Here is a 27,174-nt window from a genome sequence, read left to right on the forward strand (position 1 = left end):
TAAATAGGCTAATACGACTTATCTAGACCTTGCCACGTTTTCTGCTATAAATATATCTAAAGCTAGTCCTTGGCACAGGATGCTTTAAAAGGCTTTTGAATGGTTTTATAACTAGAGCTGAGAGTGGCTGGGAGAACAGCAGTTGGTGAGTAAACACGCTTTTTATAAATTGAGATTTTAAATAGTGAATAAAAATAAAATCATGTTGGAGGGAGGAGGTGAGATGATACATCAGTCTTAGGACATGATTCTAAGCTTTAGATCTATTTCTTCAAAAGAAAAATACATACTAAAGCTGCTTCACTCTCCTTCCTGATGTTTTAGCTAGGTATATCAATCATCAACTGTCCCAAGAAGATGTGTGTTTTGTATACCAACATTAACACATTTCTGCATGATTAAAATTTATTGTAATTTTCTTGAAAACACAAATATATAGGGAGTAGGGGGGGAAAGCAACATAAACATTAACCCTCTTCAAGTCTGCATTATTAAATAATTGATTTGTGGATGCAAATTTTAATAATTGTGACCCTAGGTTGCCTTATTGAGGTCACAAATCAAGTAGTTAAAGGTACATGTTCTCATATTGTTGCAAAATAGGAAGCCAGGCATCAGCCTGTCTGAAAATTAACTTCTAAATATCTAAACAGAGAAAATGAATATATTCACTAAAGAATGGAATGTATTTTCCAAAAAGTCAGAATTTAAAATTCTTACTATTTCAGAGGAACCTGTGCTGCACATTGTGGTCCCTTTTGAATCTCTAAATGATCTTGTAGACATCTCATAAATGACTGGTTTTGTTTAAAAGACCAGTGGAATTCTTAGCTTTAGATGGATTTATTCTATATTAAATTAAGGGAATCTTTGTGTGGAAAGAGGTTGAATCCCAGCAGAACTGTTCTACTGCTATGCTTTGAACGTAGAAGGCACAGTATATATTAAATGGCAATCTTTTATACAGTATATTTAGGCTCAGCTATGCTGTGTAATGTATTTGTTTTGTGTGCTCTGTCTTACAGAGCAAAGTGGTTTGTTCCCTGCTTCATCCACTATGCCATGGAAAGAGCTATATAAAGACAAAGTAACTTTTGGGGAAATTGATCTTTTTATCGCTCAAGTTGATTTAATTAACAAATGCTAAAACTTACCAGGTCACATCTGTGAAGGTGAAACTAGTTTTCAATACTACTGTCTAAAAGTTGTTTTTTCTGTAGTTGTTCCTGATAGTTTTCACTGAAATTTAGTCATAGCAACTGTCTTAGGATTTTAGAAACTCCATCAGGTAAAGCAACTTTTCTACTTCAGTATTTTAAATACCTTTAAATCACTCCACATAAATTACTTGTTCTTGTTTTTAAAATAAAGAATACTAGATTTCAGTAGGAAAAGAGAAGCAGTCAGTTTTTAACAATGTTACTGTTTGATGGTTTGTATGGTACCAGTGACTGTCTGTTCATTCCTGTTATCTATATGTAGCGAGCATAGGAAGTGTGAGACTCTGTATTGAACCTGTTTTGGTTAGATGTGAATGCAGATGGTTACAGCTCCCAGTTCTCAGCCTGCACTACAAGCTATTATAAAAGTTAATCATCTCCCAGGCAATACAATTTGTACAGTTTGAAACAAAGCATCTTCTGTACAATCAGTTCTAAATTTAAAAAATATAGGTTTATAGACATTACAATGTATTTAATAATTTTGCAAATGCAATATTTTCTTAATTTATTTTTATTTCAAATTGAGACCATATTTTGTTAATGGGACATTTACTAATTTAATATATTTTAATTTATTTGAAATTCTGACTTGTGAGTTGCAAGTCCTTTAGGCTCATACCTAATTTGGAGTGAATGTAAACAGAATCTGTAGTTTTGTAATACATACTTGACAAGTACAAATGTAATTCATAGGCTACGTCTAGACTACAAGCCTCTTTTGAAAGAGGCTTTTTCAAAAGAGAGCGTCAAGACTGCAGCCACTTCTTTCGAAAAAATGAGCCACTTTTTCGAAAGAGAGGACCCAGGCAGTCTGAATGCTCTTTCGAAAAAGCCCTGTTTGCATTCAAGAACACCTTGTTTCGAAAGAGGACTTTCGAAAAAAGGCATTATTCCTCGTAAAATATTTAATTTTGAAAGAACGCAGCAGCAGTCTCAATTCAGGGGAAGTTTTTTCGAAAAAAGGCCACTTTTTTCGAAAAAACCCTGTAGTCTAGACACACCTATAGAGTGCACCATTGTGTCCCTTGCAGAATATGCTGTTGAAATTACATGTACATTCAATATACCTTTTTGAATTTACCTCCAGAGTACTACGGAAGATTAAATTCACTGTTGATATAAGTGGGTGCAGTCTTTTTGTCAGTGGCCTTGCACCTGCTTATGCTGGCCATAAGTTCAACCGTTTGTATTTGACTCATGTTGGGTACACTTTAGTATCTGAGCATCATTTATAATACAAGTATATGCCATTGTCACTTATTGTATTGAATATTAAAATATAGTAGACTGCAATGTGATTAACTACTTATTAAATGGGGTGAATGCATATTAAGTCACTTATCATATAGTAAAATATATGTTTTTACTGACCTATCCCAAGAATAGTGTAGGAGAAATCTATTAAGGATTTCTGGTGATCAGTTTTAAGAGGTCTTGATTTTTTTCCCCCTCATTACAGTAATTTGAGGGAAAGATAGCACGTATTGTTGTTAAAATGCCAGATAGCAATACTAATAGAAGTAAAGAGGTATTACAGTTATTTAGTTACTTTTTTTAAATTATAGTAATCAAAACCAAACCAGTAGCTTTGTTAGCTTTTCAGACAGTAGCTTGCTATCTTCATCATGAATATCAGCATTTTATAGTATAGAGTTTACAGTAACTTTAGCAGTTTCATTTCTTTTGTTTTAAGGATCTCTAAAGGCAGTGTTGTGGCCTGGACAGATGCTCCTAATGGTTGACCAGAACATTTTCACTTAAGTGGAAACTGAAATGAAATCTTTTACCATCCAGTCTGCAGTGAACAGTAATTCTTTAATACAAAACAACTATACTACTGTTTGATTACAAGCACAATGGTGTAAGTTAAAGACACAGAGACAACTTTAATACTCACTTTTTTCTTATCTTTGTAACAGTAATTTTAAATTAAAATTTTGTATTCCTTATGGCTCTGCCAATCCAATTTAAAAAAGTAAATATCTGAGTTATTAAACTAAAATGGATACAACTACAAAGCCAAATATCTCATAATCATAGTGCACATACTATGAAAACCTACCAAAATAAATCTTCTTACATGCTGTATTTATTTTTGTGATGTGGTTGTAATCTTAGACTATAAATGCTTTTTAGTATCCCACTCGTAATTATTCAAATACTAATCTAAAATGCTCATACCACAAAATAAAACTGAAATGCTTTTTATTGGCATGCATCCTTGTCATATGGAATTGTACATGATTCCTTGTAACATTACTTTGAGCTAAATATTTGTTAAACAGATTTTCACCTGCAAACTATGCTGAAACATTGCTCTGAATGTCTATAATCCAAGAATGGACCAAACTGTATCTAGTCCTGCAATAGTTTTAGATGATTAGATAATATAGATGGACATGTTCCTTATGGTCATCATGCCCACAAGATTGGTATGTGTTTTTATTGATGTTTAAGTGGCATCTAAAGATCAACTAGTTAACTAAATCGCAAAATCTGAGGTGTTATTTTGTCATGGCTGTAAAGGACCTTTTGTTCTTCTGTGTTGAATAGCCAAGGTCTAAATTTGATCTCTGGTTTGATTCATCTCTTGGGACTGAGCAAAGTGTTCCTAGCATATCAGTGCCACTGACATAGAGGTTCTTGGTAAACCCAAGGAAAGGATATGTTTACCCTGTTTGTTTGCTATTTTGTCTCTGTTATCACGTAGACTACCTCAGATCTGATCAGTTGTACCTGGGAATGTCTGTTGGTAGTGAGAAATCTTTGTGAAGGCAGATGCTTGATTCTGTTTTCCAAGACACAACTATTGGGATTTCCCACTCTGTTCACTATTTGGAATAGTTCTGTTCATCTGTAGATACTGTTCTAGTGGGAAAAAATAACTTCTGTCACAGCATAGAAATTTGAATCCTACGCAGTTTACAGCCTGTCTTCAATCAGTTCCAGCCTCTTGCCATATTGTATTGTCTCAAGCTATCTCTATACCCGGGGTGAAGAGCACAAAATCTATTAGCCAGGATCTCCTTAGGCTCTGGTGTGCGAGGTGAATGTGGAGAGTGTCTTTCTCCTTCTCAGTTAGGGGCCCACGTCAGTTAGGGTTTGGGGTTTTTTGCTTCTCACTTGTGATTTTTCTGAGAGTTGGTGACCCTGGATTTAAAAAAAGTTCCCCATCCCTGCTCTTTAATATGATAGTTATAAGGATTATGGGGATGGGGCATGTAGGCCCTGATGTATGATGGTGGTAAACAGCAACAAAAAATGGTGGTGGTAGTAGTAGTCTACAACAGGGGTGGGCAATAATTTTTGGTAGGGGAGGGCACTCCAAGATTTTGGAAAGTGGTCAGGGGCCATGCTTTTCTGTGGAGGAGGTATGGGGTCTAGGATGGAGGTTGGGTTCAGAAGTGTGCATGGGGTAAGGGACTGCGGTGCAGGTGTGGGGTCTGAGAGGGAGTTTGGGAGAAGGAGGGGGTTGTTTGGGGTGTAAGGTCTGGGAGGGGGGTTATAAGTTTAGGAGAAGATTCTGGCCTAGGGGAAGGGTGTAGGAGGGGCAGGGGTGCCAGAGGTAGGCTTTGGCTGGGAGGCGCTTACCTAATCCCTGCCTGCTGCAGCCCCAGATCACTTAGATTTGTAGGCTGTACCCTCCATGTGGCGCTCAGCTCCGGGGAGGGGGGAGGCTTTTGCTGCCCCCCCTATTCCCCAGGCCAATCTATCCGTTCCCGTTGGCTGGTTGATTCCGGCCAATAGGCGCTGAGGATGGAGGGTAGTGCAGTCCCCTTCCCTGAAGAGTAGAGAGTCACATGGAGCAATCGTGCATTTAAAACAGTGGTTGGTGCATGCCACCCGGCAGGGTGGTCTGTGGGCTGGATCCTGTCCGCGAGAGGTATCTTGCTCACCCCTGGTCTATGAGCATTGAAGGCACTGGGCCAGACTATGGACAGCATTTTCTGTGTACGTTCCAGAATTCAGAGACTGTTAGCAGCCGGTAGTGGTCTGTTTAAACAGGACCACAACGCCAGTGTCAGTGAGGATAGGTTCTTTACATCTGTGTGGTGTATATGATGTTTTTGAAGTATAGATCTAACAATGACAGATGAGATCACCATACTCTATAATTTAGTCCTACACTAGTGATCACATCTAATGTGTATTCACTTAATTGAAATGGAGCACAAATCGGTTGGGCAGTCTTGTGATCCTTATGGAGACCATAAAATCCAAAGTCAAAGGACAAATCTGCATAAATATTAAATGGCACTGTGGATACCATGTTATGAACTGTATCATAGACTGGGGATTCATAGGTGCAAAGTTGCAGTGCCACCCAATCAGATTTGGCCTGTTATGACATAATTGTAGTCAGACCAAGCATGAATGGTACAATGTCCCTGTGAGCCATAGTTTAATGTCACTCACATTTGAAGGGCCTGGCATATAGGGGCTCATGGACCAGGAGGTCTGGGTAGCAGAGATTATGGTTCTGGGTCCAAAAAGGGAAAGAGAAGGATCAGGGGAAGGTGGGAGGAGGACAAATCTATGGCATCCGCCCACACACATACTTGAAATAGTGCTTTGTACTTCCTGAACTACAAATTTGTGCAAACTGTATTGAAAGTGTTTTAGTTAGGCCATGGAGTCAGTTACAGTTCATAACTTTTTATCAAGATAATTTTCATATTATGAGTTTTGGAGTTGCATTAAATTCTGATTTTGCATTACAGATGTCTGTGTTAGAGAAGTGATTAATGCTGGAAATGAATATTTTATTGAGATTTACCTCTTTAGTTTGTGGTTTTTGTTCTTTTTCACTTAAAACATATTTCACCACATTAACTAAAATACTTTAAAATAGAATTCAAACACAATATGTTTCTTACTCCAGTTAATAATTGATGTTTTCTGTGGAAAATTTCTCTTAATGTGATTCACATTAGTTTTATGAACGATACTTAAAAGTTACCCTATTAATAACTGAAGAAGCTGCTTAAGATATCATAAACTGCTCTAGAATTGCATGATCAGTACATGGTTTGTTCAGTTTCAGAACTGCTGGCTTTGCAGTTAATGTTGCACAAAATTTAATGTTGCTCATGCAGATGATTTATTGACTTGGTTCTCTCCTATTTTAGGAATTGTAAGCAGTAGTACACTGCTGCATTTGACTTGGTTTCACTGATATTGTTTGAAACTGGGGAAAAGTGTGCACTGCCTTTGCTCTCTTTCCCAGTTTGTTGCACTGCTATTTGAAAACATTAAAAGTTCTGTAACTTCTTTTCTTTATCTCTTAGCTATTTAAATCACTGAACCATAATACAGTAAACTTCCGATAATCCTGCACCTTTAGGACCCAGGGAGTGCCGGATTATCAGATATGCCCGACTATCGGAAGGGGGGGCTATGAGGGGTCTGGGGTGGAGTGAGGGGGGATGCGCCCCTTGGCACTGCGGGACCAACCCAGCAGCACCCCAGCTGCTCTGCCCCAGGCGTCCCCAAGTCAACCACTGCTGAAACTGACCAGCGGCTGACTCGTGGAAGCCGGGGACAGAGCAGCTCCAATTGTCCGGCTGCCCAGAGCACTTCCAGGTTCCAGATGGTGCCGGACCATCAGTAGTGCCGGACCATTGGATGCCGGACCACTGGAGTTTTACTGTAAACAACTTCTTGCAGTGCCTGCTGAGGATTAGAAAAAAAAAGGCAGATAGTTCTGTAAAATGAATGGTGATGTCTGGAACTTCCACTTAAAGTGAAATTTCATTTGTGGAATTAAATTTCCATGTTGCATTGTTTAAGTGAAGTCCCCTAACAATTGACTTGACAATTCACTGTAGAAATGTCATTCCACTACTGCTGTATTTCATACCAAAAATGCATCACTATTGACTTTGAGTGCAGAGCTGTTGCTGCCAAGTTTTTAAATGTTGTCACATGCAGTTCTCTTAAGGTTTGCTCAAGGGGATCTCCACAGATGGCTTGTCAGGTTCTAGCCACCTGCTTCATAGGCATTTACTACTTTAAGTCTAGAATGAGAGTATGAGCATAGCAGTGACCTTATTTTGTCAGTTTTTTAATGCCAATAGTAGGCTGAATACAAACGATGCTCATGTAACAATTCAATTACCTTTCAACTTCACTGTAAAAGAAGAAAATCTAATAAGTTTAGATTTAGGGTCAAATAGTATCAATTTCAATAAGTTTATTAGCAGAGTCCCTGTAGTATAAATTAGAGAATTACTCTATTGCAATTTGCTAGGCCGTAGTCTCCTGTGGAGTCAAAATGCTTAATAACATTGTGTATTTAGATATATAGGCTAACTTATATAGGCATGTTTATAAACTAAGTTAATACTTTAATTTATAAAGTTAATTATAAATTAAAATGTATTTGTGACATGCCTTATGAATGATAAGCACTTGAAAGCCTACATTCTAGTACTTATTCTCAAATCTTCTAACCTATCTCCTTTTAGTGTTTATATCTTTGAAGCGTTATTGGGGCACTGCACAGACCTGTTTTTGTATGTGTGCCCAACAAAATATTTTGACTGTGTGTTGTAATTTTTTCTGTCTTGTAAAAGTACCATATAGTCACTTTTTTTGTTTTAGTTAAACCTTTTATATTTGACCATAATTCATATAATTTTTAAAAATACTATAGAATTTATGAGGTTGAAGGATGGTTCTGCTCTTTGTGCTGTTTGTGGATTATCAAAGTGTTTGCTCTTTCTAAGGCAAGGATATGTATTGGCATCTGTAACTGATTATAAATATCAGTTAATTGAACAGTGGATTAACCTCATGGATTCTTATCGGTTACTCGACTATTCTGTAGTCCCTAAGGGCAGACCCAGCAGCCAGCATGCTCCAGCCCCACTCTTGAGGAGCCCACTGCCACTCCACACTGCTGCCTCAGATACCAAAGCAGCAGCGTGGAGTGCCAGGCGATAGTTGGTCCACGAGGGGAGCCAGTTTAAAAATCGGCTCCCCTTGTGGACTGGCTGCCTGTCGCCCCACATTGTTGCGTCTGATACAGAGGCAGCAGTGCGGCGTGGCAGTAGCCCCTGTCCTGGGGGGTGAGTCTGAGCTCCCAGACCCAGCGCGAGCTGGAACCGAGATGGGCTGCCTTCCCTCCTGGCTCCTAATATGCTTTAAATGCAGAGCTGTAGCAGAGGTAGATCCTAGACCTGGTGCAAGCCGGGACTGAGGTAGGCTGCTGGTCAGCCTGCTAAAAAATTTACTGGCCAGGGTAAGGGGGAAATGCATGCATCTATAGCATTAACTGATAAGCTTTTGCTTATTGGTTAATTGACGATACTATTACATCTCTAATCTGTAGTTTGATGCTTTAATGCACTTCACTTTTGTTTTGCCTTTTTTGATAACTTGACTAGTCATGTACTATGTTGATTTTAAATTGGTTTCTATCTACTATATATTTGAGTTTGCCTGAGTGTGTGTGTAAAACTTAAACAACTAATAGCCTTGCAGCATCTTAGACTAACATAATGCGTAGATGGTATCATGAGCTTTCGTGGGCACAACCCGCTTCTTCAGATCCACATGAGAGATCCACGTCCTTGACACTACAGTACAATTACATGACAGACACATTTGAACCACCTTATATTGGAAACTTAACAACTGTTACACTTACCTTCATGTCTCTAGCTTCCATCCAAGACATTTTTCTCAATCTATTGTTTATAGCCAATCCCTAAGATAAAACCGGATTTGTTCCAATCCCACACCGAGACAAACACCTAAGGATCTATATAGAACATTCTTATCTACCTGGAGAAGTGAAAAAACAGCTCAACAGAGCCAGACGAGTACCCAGACATTAGCTACTTCAAGGTAGGCCCAGAAAAGAAAACAGGACACCCATCACTTGTCATCACCTACAGCCCACAACTTAAACCCCTCCAATGCATTATCAACAATCTATCACCTATTCTGTTCCAGCAAGACCACACATGCTCCTGAACCAGAGAGCCCTAATGGCAGAAGGGCAAGCAGCCTGCCTGGGGCAGTGGGGCCGAACCCCAACAACCTGTGGCAGCATGGGGCTGGAGGAAGAAGCTTGGCCACCTGCAGTAGCACAGAACTGGGCAAACTAGGCGCCCATGGTAACGTGAGGACAGAAAATCCTAGTAGCATAGAGTCAGGAGCTAGAGAATCCCAGTCACCTGCAGCAGCACAGGGCTGGAGGAAGAAGAAGTTTGGTCGCATGTAACAGCGCGGGGCTGGAGAAATCTAGCTGCTCATGGCATCGCGGGGCCAGGGAACCACTCCAGCGCAGCGTTGAGGGCTGGAGAACCTCAGACACCCATGGCAGCCCAGAAGGCTGATGGCATCAGGGCAGACAGACTGGCGGGGGAGAAGATATAGGGGGACAGAGGCAGGAGGCCAGCTGGCTTGTGGCTGGTGATACCTTCCCTGGTCCGGATCTGGTCCTGACGTTTCTGGACCAGGGACGTATAACCTGTACTATTTATTTGAGAGAGTTTGTGTGTCTGTCCACTAGCCGGGGTACATGGACTCTTCCTCTGGTTGTGCCCACTGCAATGCCATGGAAAGGTGCTTCTCACCTGGCTCCTAGCTGCAGTGGTGAGAGAGGGTTAGGGTTGTTCTCTCTCCATGAGGCAGCCTGCATACTGAACTCCTCATCCCCAGCCCCACCCCAGAACAATAATTTAAATGCAGAAAAAAATTATTTGAGTTAAGGACCTGAGCAACATTGGGTAAATCTTCTAGTTACAATACAGATTAAAATATCTTAAATCTGAATCTAAAGAAATGCTGGACTGAGTTTCCAGTAATGCTATAGATTTACTGAATGAGTTAACATGTCATTTAAAAGATCTGTGCCTTAAGTTTTCCTTTTGTAAAAGAGGAATAAACAGTATGGAGGAGTGTTTTGAAAGTACAAAATATTTATTTTTAATGAAAATATAATGGGTTGTATAAATATTAATCTTTTGTTCCAAATACAGTTCTTGTGAGGGTACCATGTTAATAAATTATTAGAAATGCCTAGGTATTGCTTATATTTGTAACTGCTTAGCTAAGGCTTATACCTGCCTTCTAATGGTTGTACTATTGTTGCTCATTAGACCAAAGAATTTTTTGAGGATGAAACTATTTTGATTTTCAAATAGAAAATCCATATTCAGAAGTGGATTGCTTGCCATTGAACTTCCATAAGTCAGTTGATCATAACTAAATTCTGAATGTCATTACATGTTGTTTTCTGGGCATCATCTTGTAAGAAGGTTAAAAATAGAATGCTAGCCTGCTATCAGTGTGTTCAACGATTGCTGGAAAGAACTACTGATTTATTTTTGTACAAATTAGAAATATACATTTTGGACTTTTCTTAATAGGAGATCTTTGTATTTATTCCATAAGCTGATTCTTACAAGTTAGTTACTGCAGGATTTCACTTGTGTATTGTATACTTACTACCAGATGTACCCGGTATTGCTTGGATCCGTAACTAAATTAAGATTTTTTTTTTAAATAAAAGCAAAATGTACATCCTTTATTTAAATGCTTGTTTTTTTTCAAAAATACAGTGTAAGTTTTATGAAGTTAATTCTTATTAACTATTATTACAGATTTCTTAATAAAGGAATGTTAACATTTTTCTGTTAATTTTTTTTTAGTAAAGCTAGTGAATATAGTATATACTATGTTTTAACCCCCGCCTTCCCGCCCCCCCCAGGCTATAGTCTATTTTATTTCCATTAATATTTTCTTTCTAGTTTTCAATAGGGATGTCAACGAGTAGTTGACTAGACTATTAACTGATAAACCTAGGCTTCAAAGCCACTTTTCCCCCTCCTGTCCCCAGCACCGGCTCCCTGGGAGTGGGGCCAGGAGCACACTGGCTGCTGGCCCCACCCCCAAGGACTATCAAATAGTCGTGTAACTGCAAAGATTACATGTGGTTACACAGCTGTTCAATACCCAATATCTAACATCCTTTGTTTTCAGACCTTACACATTGATTTAGCAGGGCAGGGAGCCCACTCCAATCTGGGTAGGTAAAGAGGGCACTCCAGCCCAGCAGATTGAGTCAATTTATAGGTGACGATGTAAAATGAAGAATACATTTCAATGGAGAAAGCATTCCAATGAACTATGATGATAGATCTAGTAAGCTAAACTATTTGAATTCCATCAGGATAGGAACTTGTGTATCTGACTTAAAGTTTGGCTTTTTTACAGAGAACATTTAGCAAGTTATTAGAAGTCTTTTTGTAAATTGGGGAATAACATTTAATTTCAGTTTTTTAGAAGTGATAAAACCAATTTTATTTCTCTTCCGTTGTGATTACTATGTTAATCTGTCATTCTGCATGCTAATTAATCACATATTTAACTGTCAAGAAAAATATTTTTGGTATTCGTGCTTTGGAAAAGTACTTTTTTGGGTTATAAAAGTTCACATACCAGAATTAGGCTTTATACAGAATTTGAGTAAAAGACATAATGTAGTTATGTCAAAATTAAAACTCCTCTAGCTAGTGGAGAATGTCTAAACCCTAAATATTTTTATTTTTCATACTATTATTCATTAGTCAAACACCATTACCGTTTTAAAAAAATATCAACACTTACATGGTGTTTTGCAGTCATGATATTTTTAGCACTTTTGTGATTTGAAAAGGAAGTTTTTTTAGAAGTTTGTGCTCTCATGATTTTATAATATGCTTTGCGAATTGTATGTCATAAGCAAGTGAATGAATGCTGTTGGGAACATGGTAGGCTGCTACTTTTGTGTCAGGGAAGAGATATATAATATATACAACTGCTGGATTGAGCAAAATTGTTAGCCAAATTTCAGTCTGTAGGAGTAAAATAACTTAATCACAGTTTATTGAGCTTAGATCTCTGTTACATTGCTAATTGTTGAAAATGAAATGCGAAGGTAAGAATTAGCCAGAACACTACTTATTATGACTACTTGCATTTCAAAGATCAGAGAAGGTTCACTATTCTGATATGCTGTTCTTACAGCTATGTGTGGAAAGAGTGAAGAGATACTTCCTAAGGTTTTTTTGTACATTGCTTACGTTGGTTTCTGATTTTTTACATTTTTAATCTTTTTTTAATCAGTTACTAAAAGTACATAAGGAATTGGATAATTCGCTGCTCCTAAAACTTAAGCTATCTTCTTATAAAGAAGCAATACAGGTTGAACCTCCCAAATCCAAGGCTCTCTGGTCCGGCAACGTCCATGGTCCACCATTTGGCACCCCATTTAACTTGGCGCCCTAGGCAACCGTCTAGTTTGCCTATATGGACGGGCCGCCCCTGCAACCAGGACAGAAAAGAAATCCATGGTGGGACCCGAAAGGGAGGGGGCGGGGGAGAAGGAATCCGAAACACAACTAGGACAGACTTTTGCCTCCCGCAGTCCTGAAGGTTGAATGTGAGCCTGCTCTATGACCTGGAGCCCTTGGGAGTGGAGGCTATGGAACTAGGTGAGGAGGGAAAGTTGTTCTGTGCAGAATGGAGGAGGGGAGGGTTTCTTTCTTATGCAGGGAACTGCAAACGAAGTGGCACACTATCCTCTCCTGCTGCTCTGCTGTACTCTTTTGCCGCTCTTTCCACATCTCTTTCAGGAGCATATTCCTCCACTCCATTTGCTCCTTAGGCATGTTTTCTTTTGTCCATTTTCACATGCAGGTTTGTGCAAGCTGGACATCTGTTGGGGCGGGGAGAGTACTCAGCAAGCTCCTTGTTGTTCCCACTGTAACAAAAAGTTACAAGGAGATATGTTGTGAAGCCTAAAACCTAACCTGTTAACATACAGCAAAGGTCTCTCTAAAGAAAGTGGAGATGTGTTCTGTGTAGGTATGTTAGTGTAATCGGTTAACCAATAAGCAGATGTTTATTGGTTAGTGTTACTGATTTCCCTCTCTTCTTCTTCCCCCCGCTCTGCAAGTAAATTTGGAGCTGGCAGGTAGTCTGGCTGGCTTAGTCCCGGCATGCACCAGTTTAAAAAACTTGGCTGACAGCAGGGACCTGGTGCATGCAGGGAGTCTGCTGGTTCTTAATGCAGAGCTACAGCGGGGGGCAGAGCCTGAGAGCAGGGGTAGCTGCCGGGACCTGACGCATGCTGGGACTGAGCCTGCTGGCTCCTATTGCAGAGCGGGCTGTAGTAAATTCCGTGTAATGGTCAGGACATTTAACGGTTACATAGTTATCTTATTGCATGATTTTTAACATCCCTAATTCTGCGCAAGGCCGAAGTTATACTTTAAAGCAGCCACTGCACAGCAGTGTTCTCAAGAGAACATCTGGACTCAGATGGTTTGGAGGTGAGGCAGGCATGGTAAGGGGCCTGCCAGGGCCCAATACTGCAGGTGGGATCAGGGATGGCAGGAGCAGGGTGGTAGCTCAAGTGTCTTCCCACCTCCGTGTCAATCACGCCCTGCTTCCTGAGAGAGTGCTACTTTTCCCATCCCACGGGAGTCTACGGGCAGGGAGGAAGAGCAGGAAGGAGGGAGGAGGTGCCAGAGGCTGAATCCTTGCTAGCATCAGAGGCAGAAACTAATAGCTTCTCCTTCTCTATCTAGGTTGTTATGTGAGATATCCGTCTTCTCTAAATCACACAGAGTGATAGGCAGCTGATGCGGACTGAATTTGGCCAGAAACCTGGGCCTTATGCTGCAATTGCACATTACTTGTGCTGCAATGATGCTAGCCACTGGCTTGATGTGAGCAGATGTCCTACCATGGAGGACAGAATAAGGCTGGCCTCTCCAGAGACCTTGTGAGAAGCATCAAAGAGTTCCTCTGAGAGCTTCATGGAGTGGTGCTCCATCTCCAGACACATTAACAATTTGTTCCAAGTCTCCCCTACTGTAGTGCGCCACCCATCACACCCAATTGCCTTAACCCGCTTATAGCAAGAAAAAAAACCTGTGAGCTCATCAAGAATGTCTTCCTCGGGATCAGTGCTCAGCTGAGACATCCTGTTCATCTGGAGAGCAATAGAGGCACACGTTCAACAGGGGAGGTAGAGTTAATGCTGATGGATGAGAGTCCTGGGATCACGGACTGAGCCGATGTCTTGGGTGCCGGCTCCTCTTTCTTAATATTGCAGAGTGGCAGCCAGGGATTAGGAGGGATGCAACTAGTCAATAGTACTAACTGATAAGCTCTTGCTTATCGGTTAGTCGAGTAGTTGCTTACGTTCCTAAGCTGGACCCCTGACTTGTGCTGGGTCCAGGAGCTACACCCACTGCAGCTCTGCTGTTTAATAAGAGCCAGGCATATAGGGAGGTACTGGACTCGGCAGGAGCCAGAACTGCGGAAGCCTTACTTTATCGACTGATCTTGTAGTCAATAAAAGTTGTATTGGCTACACGATTAGTGGATTACACGCCTCTTAACGTAATTAAGTGGATTACGCGTCCCGTGAGCTCTGGGACTAGAGATCCCCAGTGACCGAGGTTGTTGGCGGCTTAGAGCAGGGCACCAGAGCCCTGCCCCAATAGAGCTTGCTGCGGCCCTGTCCCCCGGTGCTTGTGATAGCGCTGCTGACTGCAGGCTCTGGTGCGCCATGAGATCTGTTGACCCACTGGCCTTGGCCTCAAGTGCCGCTCTAAGCTGCTGACAACCTGTGCCGCTGGGTCTCTAGTCCCACAATATTGGTGGTCCTTCTGGCCAATGGAAGTTGCCAAACCAGAGAGTTTGACTACAGAGGTTCAACCTGTACTACAAAGGATGGGTGTGATTCTTCTGTTTGTGTACATATACTTGAGCCAGCATGCATGTAAATGGTAGTGAAGCTGTAATAGCATAGGTATCGCATCCATTCGTTTTAGGTGGGGTTGTATTCTGTGCAACTCAGCTGTGCCTCTCCTGCTGCTACTTTTGTTAATGTCATTTGTACTTATGCTAGCTTGATGAGTGAGAGCTTGAGTACGTGCATGTGAGCAGAGAAATTCTACAACTAGCTTATAGTGTAGGTGTAGCCTTTGAAGGTAGGAAGAGAGCTATATGTCTGACTTCTTGTGCAGAGTTTCCTTTAACTTTTCCCACCCATGTGCGAAAAGGATTTCATATCACCTCCATGTTGATGCACAAAACAAAATTCATGTGGCAGGGCTGAGTGGGTTCTAATATGAGGTAGGGAGTTGGGGTGTGAGGAGGTGAGGGCTCTGGCTGAGGATTTGGACTCTGGGGTAGGCTGGAGATGAGGAGTTTGGGGTGCAGGCTTCCCTGGGGCTACAGTGGGGAGAGCGGACTCCTCCCAGCTCTTTCCCTGTAAAAGCACTTAAACTGGGAAGGAGAGGTGCCTCTCCCACAGCCCCATTGAGAAGCTTGGCCCGGACTTGCTGCGGTCATGGAAGAGGCACCCCTCCTTCAGCCTGAACTTGGGTTGGGGTTGGGCCACCTCTCCCCCTAGTTGTGGCAGATTTGTGGCTGGGTTGGGTCTGGGACTGGGACTGGGACTGGTGGAGAGGAATCTCTCCCTCCTTCATCTCTGAGTGCCTGTGAGGCACTTAATAGGTTGCTGCATGGCTGTGCAGCTTAGAGGGAATTTGGCTCTTCCTGTGTATGGAGTTTTGGATGCTGAAAGTGTATGCTCAGGTAGTTCAGCTCCTAGCTCTTAGAACGCCAGTTGGGAAATTTTTCTTAAAGCTAAGTGACAAAGTACTCATCAGAATAGTAGAATAAAATCCTTTCCCAAGCCAGACACTGTAGAAGGGAATGCAGGGTACTTGGCAACTTGAACTAGCCCATGAAATGTAACAGGAAAGAACAATAACACTTTGCGAGTGGCATTCGAAGCTCGCAGGAAGGCAAGAACCAAGATCAGGTCAGTAGATGCTGCTCAGTGCAATCTGTGTGACTTTTTCTCCTCTACTTTATCTAGACTATTCCATATTGATGCCATGCTTTTTTACTTTGGGAACAAATTATTCCTTTCTCAGCGGGTCCAAAAATGGTTATTGATGGTGTTGTAGAGGAGATTCTGTGGAGGCACTCATCATGCCTCTATAATGATAGCTGAGTTGAATCTTGCATTTAATCTAGTGATTCATGCATTTTATTATGTATGAAGAACCCAGGGAATCCTCCTTAAAATTACAACACCTACTCTTTCACTGTAGAATGAATTTATGGTTAATTTAGTTTGTTAAAAGGTGTTTTTTCAAAATTTTAGCACCTTGTCAGATTTTTATTCTATCCTAGTATAAAATTCAAATTCTTCATTTTTGTATGTACCTGAAACTCACTAAAATCGTTAGAGTATGCTACACTAGAATTTTTTTATATTAATGGTAGGTTTTTGCCATTTATTATTGAAAGTTTCTCCTTTGGCTGGATCTTATCAATTTTTTGATATTTGTATGAACTGCTTTGTTTCAAAATAGCTCCCACTCCTGTTTTCAGTTGAACTGAGGTAACTGGATGCCTTCTGTTAAAATGACTGTTTCAAAATGACCAACATTGCCAGTTGTCTCATTAAGACTTGAGAGAAATCAAAGCTAATACACATACAGGTCATGCCCTCTAGAATACAGTATCTTTAAAATTAAAAGCAAATCTATAAAAACAACTCTTTGATAGCTCCTTTTTCTGTATTATCTGAGTGATTTAATTTTGTGTAAGGAATTTGGACACCCAGAGACTCATTACAATTATTTATCTTTCTATTACTTTTTCCTCATTAGCTCAGCTAGGAGCAGAGCTGCAAGCAGTCTGAAAAATGGCTTGTATATCTTTTACTCCTATTGCACCAATGTTGGCCTGAAAAGATATTTCCAATAGCCACATGGAGCAGAGAGATCTAATGAACTGCTGCCATACTCTTCAGTCTTAGTGGCTGGCAGGTTCATCTCAAGGCAGAATATTTCTCAGGTAGTGTCGATAGTTCATATCTATCAGTAGTTCGGTGTTTCCAAAGTCATGTGTGTAACCAGTGTCATGATTGTGACGGGTCAAGACTCTCTTGGGATTGTTGCTTGATGTGCTAAGATCTGCTTTCTCTTAGAGCCTGAGCACCTTGTAAAACTGCCTTGTTGAGCACAGCTCTCCAGCGTGCTTTAGCATAGTAGACACAGGGACACGGTCACACTCTCCAAGGCTGCAGACACACTCTGTAAGTAACAGTGTGAAACCTTTTACCCAGAACTCAAGTTCACAAGACCTCTGGGAACAGAACCCCAGTGCTGTATGGAATTCCACATAGAGTAAACTCATGAAAATTTTTCCTTTTTCTCAATGTAAAGTGAGATAGATATGCACAGACTCCTTGCTCCTAAGGTAATAGTTATTTACTGGGGAATTTAATAAAAGTGATTTTAAGTATGAAAGGTAGGATTTAAGTGTTCATAATTGATAGCATACAGAACAAAGTAAATTACTGTGCAAAATAAGACAGAACACACATGCCAAACTTAATACACTAAAGAAACTAGTTTAGTAGAGTCTCGAGTATCTGACCTTCCTTTATCCAATATTCCATGTTATCCAACCTGCCTGTGGCCACCCAAAGCAATTGTGCAGGTGGCGAAGCTGGCAGAGTGGAGACAAAGGCGGTGAGAGAAGAGAGAGGAGGGAGCAGGGCCATGCTGCAGGATGCTGGAGCCCAGCCGCCTCTGCCCTCTAAGGTCATGGGGCGCCCCGATCTCCCCCATCCCCTCCGGCCAGCCATGCTGCCCCTAACCTCTCCTATCTCTCCTGGCCAGTTGCGCTGCCCCGGGGCTGGCCGGGGGAGATAGGGGAGGTCAGTGACAGCGCGGCTCTCTATGAAGCAGCCGAGCATCTGCAGAGCGGCAGCTGACGGGTAAAATACCTTGGACCCCGCAAGGTATTTTCCATATTATCCAACATTTCAATTATCCGACCATCCTTTGGTCCCGTTTAGGTCAGATAATCTGTATATGCAGTATCTCATCCTAAAGGTTGTTTTGATGATCTTCTTCACAGACCAGACATCCTTCCATTCTGACTAGCTCCTTCCCCCTGTTCAGTCTTAGTTGTTTCAAGCAGTCACATTGGGTGGTGTAGCTGGGGAAAATTGAGCAAGATTACCTTACTCCACCCTCTTAAGGGGGATTTGCCTAAGATGGGAGTCCACCTCTGCTCCAGCCTTGTCAGAGCAGCCACTTTGGGCTCAGGTGTGCTCCGGGCAGAGGGTGCTCTGCCTGGGTGGAGGGACTGCTCCAACTCAGCTGGGCTGGAACAGACCCTCCCCCACCCACTGCCTTTATTCAGTTAGCATTATGTTTAACCGGTTAACCAATTAAATGGGATTTTACATCGTTAATGGTTACAAGTTTTTGCAGCACCAGTAGCCATTTCTTACAGGTTGATCCTCACAGTTACAGGAAAACCATGTTCTCTCAGTTAATGGGCTATTAACTATGTATCTGGTTTCTTCATTATTGTGTCTGATAGATTTTTCCCAACACCAGCACATTGATAATAAATCTACAGTCAGTATTCCTAACTTCAGATACGGAAATATTACATGCATGCAAACAGGACAAACACATTCAATAAGCTACAACTTCCAATTACCTATTACAAGAACCGTTTTACATAAAGCATATCTGAATTGTGACCTATTCATATTTTCATAAAGCATATTGAATATTGCATCACAATGACTTCTGCCTAAGTTTTCAAACCGCCTGAAACAACGACTCAGAGGTATAAATTCCCCTGTCCATGTTAATGTCATTGTTAATATCATTGGAATGTCAATCTCTAAAGCCCAAAAATGGCACTTCACTTTCAACATTTACTTGATTATTTTAACAGACAGACCAAGAAAGGCTGGGGATGTTCTTAGAGATGGGAATTGAGAGCGTCCTGAGAGAAGGAAATGTAGGCAGGCCAATAGAGGAAACTTCGAAAAATAGAAGCAGGAAGAGAAAAACTATGGACTAGAAAGAAATAAAAGGTAGAAGTAACAGTAGTCTAAAGGGGGAGCATAATTTCTTAAACTGCTGAATTTGATAAGGTATTTAATAAATACTAGGGGTCTGCACCCCCTGTGGTAATCTGGGACACTAATCGTTATCACGGAGCTCCTTGGCCTACAGCCCACCCCCTTCCTTCCCTTCCTGTGTCCCCATACCCCTGCCTCCATTCCTGCACTCACCAACCTCCCTGACCCCTTTCCCTCTCCACCCCACACTGCCCATCCCTACCTCCAGCACCTCTTTCCATTCCTTGAGTCAGGGGACTCCCCAGGTCACTGGCAAACACTGGAGCTGCTCAGTCGGAGGGAGACCTGTGGGCTTTGCTGGGTGGGACCGGCGTGGGCGGTTCCTGCCTCTGTTTCCAGCGTAAGTGGGCCAGGCCTTCCACATGCCACCCGAAAGATAGTGGGCAGAACCTTGGGGAGGCAGAATCTGGCCAGGCCTAACTGCCAGGTGGCTTTGCCAGTCCCTGAACAGTGTCTGGGGCAGGGAGCCCATGCGAGAGCCAAGCCTGTTGATGTTGATGCTGATGACGTGATGATGTCATTCTGCCATCCATCAGGAATTTTTATACACAGACACACAGAGAGATTATAAACAAGAAATAAGTTTGGTTGCTGTGTAGAGACTGTATTCACCCTGATTTTTATGCAAACCTACTGATGTCAGTGAGAGATTGTTAGTAGATTGAGCTGAATGTAAAGTCCTACCTTATTGTCAATAAACATGACATACTTTTTTTTAAATGAATAGAGTGCCTCTCCTTAACACTGCTGTTTTTTAGAAGAGCCCTTCTAATTAAAAAATCCCATAGACGAGCTAAAAATAAAATATTTTTAGATATCTCATTCATATGAAGTAGAGGACTGCCGTGTTGTAAACAAAATCAATATAAAATGATTTGGGTAAATTGAAATTGAGTCATGAAGCTAGGATATATGCCAGTTCATTGTAAAATTGACAGTCAAGTTTTCAGTAGCCTGTCAGTTTAATTTATGTTTACAGGCAAAACCCTGTCAAAATTAAGGAAAAGCTTCTGCCAAACATTTGTTCAAATTAGTGTGGGGAAGGGTTTCACAATTTTTTACCAGTTGATCTCTGGACTGTTGAGACTCACCTTTTAGCCTTATTTTCAATTTCGTACTCGAAACTATAGGTTATATCTCCCTGGTTTGGCACCTTAGGGACCTAACTGGTCCCAAACCAGGGAATTTGCTGAACCAGGGAAGATCAGTGCTGGCTTCTTTGCTGCCGCTGCTGTGGGACCCTGCTTTGGCAGCAGTAGAAGGTCTGGCATTGACCAAGTGGATACTAGGGATCTAAGGGGGGGGGAAGAGGCAGGATGGCTGTGTAGGCCTACAGCCATGAACCAGGATTTTAGTCCTGTGGGAGTGCGCAGCCACTGAGAGATGCTCCTGGCTCCAAACTGCGGGGCTGTGCTCCACCTTGCCTCTTACCCCGAGTGCTCCCCCTATGTTTCTCCTCCTCTCTTGAGTGCTGGAAATGAGCTATGTGCAGCTCTTCAGAAGTTCTGTGTCCCAGTGGGGAAGGAGTTGCTGAGCACAGGGACCTGGCTTTGCTATGTGATTGCTCCAGCCTGGGAGCATCCACGAAGATGCCAGACCACAGAAGTCTGGACTGTAGAGGTCCAGCCTGTTGATGCACATCAGTCTGATTCTTTCACTTGACAACTGCTTGATAAATACCCCCAGGTGTTCTCAGTAAATGCAGGAAGCGCAAATGCAGGAAGCACTGTGTATGATGTGTGTGCAATTGGAAAGCAAGGATGGGTTTGTTTCTGTGAGAGATTTAATTTCCCTCAGGCATATAGAGCAATAGTAGTTAATTCCCAATTTGAGAGATGCTCATTGTTATGCATTTCCCATAGATATTTTGTCTCTTGGTAAATTTTGTCTCTGTCCTACTATATGCTTCCTTTAAAAGAAACTAAAGTAAAGTTACTGTTCTATGATCTTGTAAAATTGCTAAACTGTTACGTGACTATAAATTATTTCTGATATAAATAGCTTTTTGTGCTGATGCTGTATAGTGGCTTTGTAATTATGGAATCCACTTGTCTCATTTTTATATCTGAGTGCTTTTCAGGGATGTAAGTTTTTTATTTATTCTTTGTTCATTTTATATATTTCCCCTTTGAATAGAGAGAGTAGATTATCACACAGGAGTTTGCAAGCACTTTGTTGATGGTGTTTTATACCATATTTCCTCAGACATTCTGTGGTTTGAGAGAATTGTGTCTTTAGAAAGAGATTGGTTTGAAGTTGTAAAAAGGACTCGTTTGTGCATATTGGTATAACGATGGTGTTACAGAAACTTTGCTTGAAGACATTACTACTGTTTTAAAATAGTAATAAAATACATGAAATTGTAATCAATAGATGAGCTAGTATCTCTGTGAGTGTAGTCTTAACGAATCTTTAATACCTTCTAGAGTTGAACTAAATGTTCTGGATGTGCTTATCAGGCAGATTGTGTTGTAAGAGAAAATGTCATGTCTGTCAGGTGGTGGTAGATTTTGGGACTGTGCAGGTTGATTTCAGATAGGAGAAAAAAATCAGTAATGCAGGCTCCTTAGGTATTTTTTCCTCCATGTAATTTACTTTCACACTGTTCAGTCATTGAATAAGGTCATCATAAACAGCAGGCAGACAGTATGCTTCCAAGAATCTCAGCCTAATGCTAGTGCCATGTGCCTGATGAATAACTATTCTCCAATAATTAATTCTAGTTAGATTAAAGGCATGCACACTTTTCCTTGCATTAACTCCCATCATAAAACTCAAGCATTCCTTCAAAGCAGTGGTCCCCAATGCATTTATGTGCACCTGCCTAGTGACCAGGGCTGGCCTGAGCCATTCTTGTGCTTTGGGCCCCGGGAGCGCTGCGCATGTGCGGCCCCTGCCCCTGAGGCCCGGCATCCCCAAAAGGTTGGGGACCACTTCTTCAAAGACTAAACAATGCTTGTATGCTAAGGGGAAAAAATATCTTGTAAAACTGTGTGTGATGGCATCATGAGGTGATGCCTTCCAGAAGAATACATTTGTTTTTCTCTGTTATAAAAAACTGGTGAAATGAGGGGAAATGTTTCTTGATAGAGAATGAAGTTTGTTTCCAAAAAGCCCCCTGAGATTCATGAACATTAAAGCAGGCACTGGAAGAAAAACTCAGAGAGCTGTTCTTTCCAATAGAATATCTTTGAGAGAAAATCAAGGTATGGCCAGCATAGTTGAGATTTTTCCCTAGCCCAAAAAGCACTTTTTCCCTGGAGAAAATACATTTTATGTGGAAAAGTGGTTTATTTAAATTGAAGGTTGGTATACACCATGGTTTACTTTGTAAACCTGTTTAATCCTCTCACAAACTAAAGGCTTATTGTTCAAGCTAAAAAGCTAAGGCTGTGTCTACACCGGTGTGATCTTGCACCAGAGCTATGCAAATGAGGCTAAGTGTGGAATATCGCCGAGCCTCATTTGCATATCTAGTGAGCTGCCATTTTTGCAGAAGAGGCTCTTGCGCAAGAAGGAGCTGTCTACATTGCCCCTTCTTGCGCAAGAAAAACCTATTACATGTTAAGGCTTGCTCTCACCTGCCAGTAATAACAACAGAATTCCCAGGCTATTGATTGCACTTTTGTCCATTCTTGTGTCTGCCCTTAGATTCAGATGTACTTTAAAAACATATTTACATTTTCAGTTCCAGTCTACTACAAAGTTTTGACCAAACAAGTATGAAGTATGGTAAAAGATTTTAAAATTGTGTGGTGGTTGCTTAGCAAACTGGAGAGAAATGTAGTCAAGTGAAAAACTGGAAAATTCATTATTCAGCTTCTTTGTTTTCCTTGATTTTACTGTCACATTTTCCCACCATGTTGGTGTAAAGAACCGTGACACAAAATGGGTTTGGAGCAGAAATCTGGATTTTCAATTTTCAATGCTAAACAAAGCTAAACCAAAAAGCAGAACATCAGGAGTATGTTCCATCATGATCCTTAAGCATCTTCATAGACTCCCTTAAAATAAGAGGAGGACCTTTTTCCTCTTTTGAGACCCCTCTTTTGGAGGTTAATTCATTTTTAGTTGTCACAATTTATATTATTTTTTTAAAAATCCTTTGTTAAAAGAGAGCAAACCTTATTAAGTTACAGGGGGTAGCTGAGTTAGTCTGTACAGGATAAACTTAAAAACAACAAATAGTCTGGTAGCACTTTAAAGACTCACATGTTTTGTTATTCTTTAAAGTGCTATTAGACTATTCGTTGTTTTTTATGCTTATTAAATTAGCCACTGAAACTGATAACAGAGTGAAGTTGATTTTTGTATATAGGTATTTTGAGAGAGGATTCTTTTTTTGAGTTATGTTAGCAGGTTTCCAACAGTGCCAGATAAGTTCCAGTTTTAATTTTAATAAATGCCTCCCACCCACCGCTTGTGCCTGTGGGAGGGAGGGGGGGGGGGAAGGGGACACGACCGCGAGGGTTAACCAATGAGCCCAGACTCATCGGCTAACTGTGTGCACAAGTACATGTTCACATCCTTAATATCGTCAATGTCCTCTTTGAATTGGGGACATGAGTACAGGACACAACATTCCAGCAGTGGTCATATTAGTGCCAAATATGGAGCTAATGTAACCTTTCTACTTCTTGAGATTTCCGTTTACGTATCCAAGGATTTCATGATGAGCCATGGCAATAATGTCATATGGGAGCTCAGAGTCAGCTGATTCTCTCCCATGACCACTTAAGATTTTCACCCCAGCGTCAAGGCTAGAGTTCCTTATTCTGTATGTATGGCCTGCATTCTTTGTTTCTAGAATCTGTACTGAAACACATTATTTGCTTGTGCCCAGTGTGCCAATCAATCCATATTGCTCTGTGTCAGTGACCTACCCTCTATTATTTACCATTCTCTCAGAGTAAAAAAGGAGGCGAAAACTACTACAGAAAATGATGGTGATGCTATAAAACACTCACAATTTATTTGGCAGTTAATGTTACCCACCAACTCAGAAGCTGACAACAAGGGTAAAATTGAGCATTCCTTTACACTTTCTTGTTGCTCAAAAATTATTGATAACCTATTCAACACTCCTTAAAGCTTTCGATTTCACCTCCAAAAGATAATGAAAAGCAATATATAACCAGCTATTAAGGTTTGAGAATATACTGCTTGTTGGTGTCTGTTGGAGGAGGAAAGCCAATGCAGTATTTCTCAACCTTTTTTTGTACCCCTTTTTTCTTCTTCATCATCATCAGCAACAACAACAAAAAAGTACCTCCTCTACCTACAGTTTTTAGACACAATTTTTTCTACCATTGCAACACATTTGTTTAAACTACTTAATCATAGCTTGGCAGGCAATGAAATTTTTGGGTGTAAAAAGTACAAGAATAATAAATTGCTGTAAAACGTAAACATTCATTTTTCTCCAAATTTGTTGTGTTGACGTACACCCTCCCCCCCCCCCGGTCCCCAGACTGCTCTCAATTACCCCTAAGGGTACTTGTATCACTGGTTGAGAAACACTGCTTTAAGACATGTTTGAGCAGTTTATCAGCAGTGTTTAGGCAACTTGAAATTGACAAGGGCAGAAATCTCTTCTATTAACTTATTTTACAGGGCTCATAAAAGAACTAGAAAAATTAATGGAGGGTAGGTCTATCAATCGCTGTTAGCCAGGATGGGTAGGAATGGTGTCCCTAGCCTCTGTCAAAATCTGGAAATGGGTGACATGGGAGAGATCACTTGATTACCTGTTCTGTTAATTTCCTCGGGGGTACCTGGCCTTGGCCACGGTCAGAAAACAGGCCTACAGGGATGGACCTTTGGTCTGACCCAGACTTTGGAGTGTTATTTGGGATTCTTCAAAATTCTTTTGAGTTTAAAAGGGTTCCGTGGCCAAATAAAATTGGGAAACACTGTCTCGGGGTTGGCTGTGTTAGTTTGTAACTGAAAAAACTTAAACAACAAATGGTCCTGCAGCACCTTAGAGACTAAAAAAAAATGTAGACAGTATCATAAGCTTTTGTGGGCACCACACATCTCTTCAGATGGCCAGCAGCCCCGTAGGACCCTGAGGCAAGCTCCATGGCTGCCATAGCCCCTGGCTGCTTGAAATGGTTGATCACTATCTCCATGTGTTTCTCTCTGCCGCATCCCGGGGCAGGGATGGGGGAAGACTTTGCATGCTGCCCTCATCCTCAACCCAATCATTGCAGCTCCCATTGGCACGTGGAGGGAGCCATCCATCCATTTTGAGCACTCTAGGGCTGAGACAGGCAGGGAGCCTGTCCGAGGATCCTGGCAGAGTAGGTCATGGACCAGATCAATAGGCTTGGTGGGTCATATCTTGCCCACCCCTTCCTTACATAGTCTGTTAATTTTTTTTTTTTGTAAAATGAAAGTGACAGCTTATTCTTGTTGGGGATTGATATTAATAGTCCATAATAAATTAGTGAGCTGCATCTGAATATAAGCCACAGTCAGAAGCGGTGAGATTTTTTTTAACTCCTGAATTATGGTCTCCTTTCTCAGCTTGAAGAGCTTTCCCTAGAACAGCGGTTCTCAAACTTCTTGGGCTCTGGAACCCTTTGAATGCGTAAAAATGTATGCACAGCCCCAGAGGTCCACTGATTGTATGTGTTGTACCTATCGATGTCTCCAGTTTGTCAGCCTCGCAGAGCCTCTGGAGATGTCAGTTTGAGAAACACTGCGCTAGAGTTATAGGGGTGTTTAGTGGGAAGGTCACCCAAATGATGGTTACATTGTTGCTGTTGTATCAATTTGAAGCTGCTGATTTATTTTGTTTCAGTTCAACTTGGAGAAGTTAAACATTAAGCCACAGACACCTCTCACCTATTTGACTCAGGACACATAAAGCAAAGTACAGACTCCAGCGTGCTTAATTTTCTTGCAAATGGTATCTTTCTTACCCCACCTCATTCTGCTCCACCTCCCAAATGTGAGACGGTCTAGTGCAGTGGTCTCCAATCTTTTTACACCCAAGATCACATTTTAAATCTCAGAACAGGCGAAGATCTACCGCTCCGCCCCTTCCTTGAAGCCCCTCCCTCTCTATTCTCCTCCTGTCCATCACTTGCTATCCCCAGCCCTTACTTACACACTCTGATAAACAGTTTATTTTTAAATTATGTGATACATAAAATTAAAATCAGGTGTTTATAGTTATGAAATAAATGGTCTGTTTTTATTCATGCTATTTAAATCTAAAATGAAGCATTCATAATTATACATTTTGTGGGGACAGAGTTCTGCGGCTGGGGGCAGGGGAAAGGGAACAGGGTGCTGGGAGGGCAGAGGACAGGTTTCTGCAGCAGGGGACAGAGTGCCAGTGGGGACAGGGTTCTGTAGCTGGGGACAGGGTGCCAGTGGAGGCGGAAAGTCCCCTGCATCTTCCTCTCCCCAGGATTCTCCCCTCTCCCCAGGGAAACCAGCCCATGCCTGCCCCGGGGCTGACCCCACGCGGCGCAGGGAAGCCCTGACCCCTCCTCCCCCTGAGGCCGACCCCTTCTGCCCCCGGCGCAGGGAAGCCCCACGCGCGCTTGTCCTGGCACCAACCCCCCCACCCGACTAGGGAAGCCCTGTGCGCGTGCGCGCACCTGCCCAGGGGGCCGACCCTCCGTCGCAGGGAAACCCTGCGCACACTTGCCCCGGTGCCAACCTCCCCACGTAGGGAAGCCCCACGCATGCTTGTCCTGGCGCCAACCACCCCCCCCCCCACGCAGGGTAGCCCTGGGCGCACGCCTGCCCCGGGGCCAACCCCCCCCCCTGCCCCGCCCATGCCGGGAAACCCCCTGCGTGCCTCCCACGGGGCTCACTCGCCCCTCCTTGAGGTAAGTAGTGGGGCTTCTTGGGGGTGGGAGAGAAATGGGGGTGGGGAGACAGGATGCCTCACGAGCGACTGGTCGAGGCCTTGCGATCGACCAGTAGCTCGCGATCGACCTGTTGGTGACCGCG

General features: G+C 41.9%; 1 protein-coding gene across 9 annotated transcripts in view; it reads left to right on the plus strand.

The window, feature by feature from the left end:
• CASK (calcium/calmodulin dependent serine protein kinase) overlaps positions 1 to 27,174 on the plus strand; it is a 363,612-nt gene that overhangs the window by 45,649 nt on the left and 290,789 nt on the right. Inside the window, exon 1 of one of the 9 annotated variants that reach the window (XM_075912904.1) lies at positions 3,065 to 3,084. The exons of the other annotated variants lie outside the window; for them this stretch is intronic. Within the exon in view, the coding sequence (XP_075769019.1) occupies positions 3,080 to 3,084 (5 nt within the window). The 5' untranslated portion in view covers positions 3,065 to 3,079. Of the gene's footprint in view, positions 1 to 3,064; positions 3,085 to 27,174 lie in introns of those variants that run through there. 9 annotated transcript variants of the gene reach the window in all.

This window comes from Pelodiscus sinensis, chromosome 1 (genome assembly GCF_049634645.1).
Source record: "Pelodiscus sinensis isolate JC-2024 chromosome 1, ASM4963464v1, whole genome shotgun sequence".
In the NCBI taxonomy this organism is placed as follows: domain Eukaryota; kingdom Metazoa; phylum Chordata; order Testudines; family Trionychidae; genus Pelodiscus; species Pelodiscus sinensis.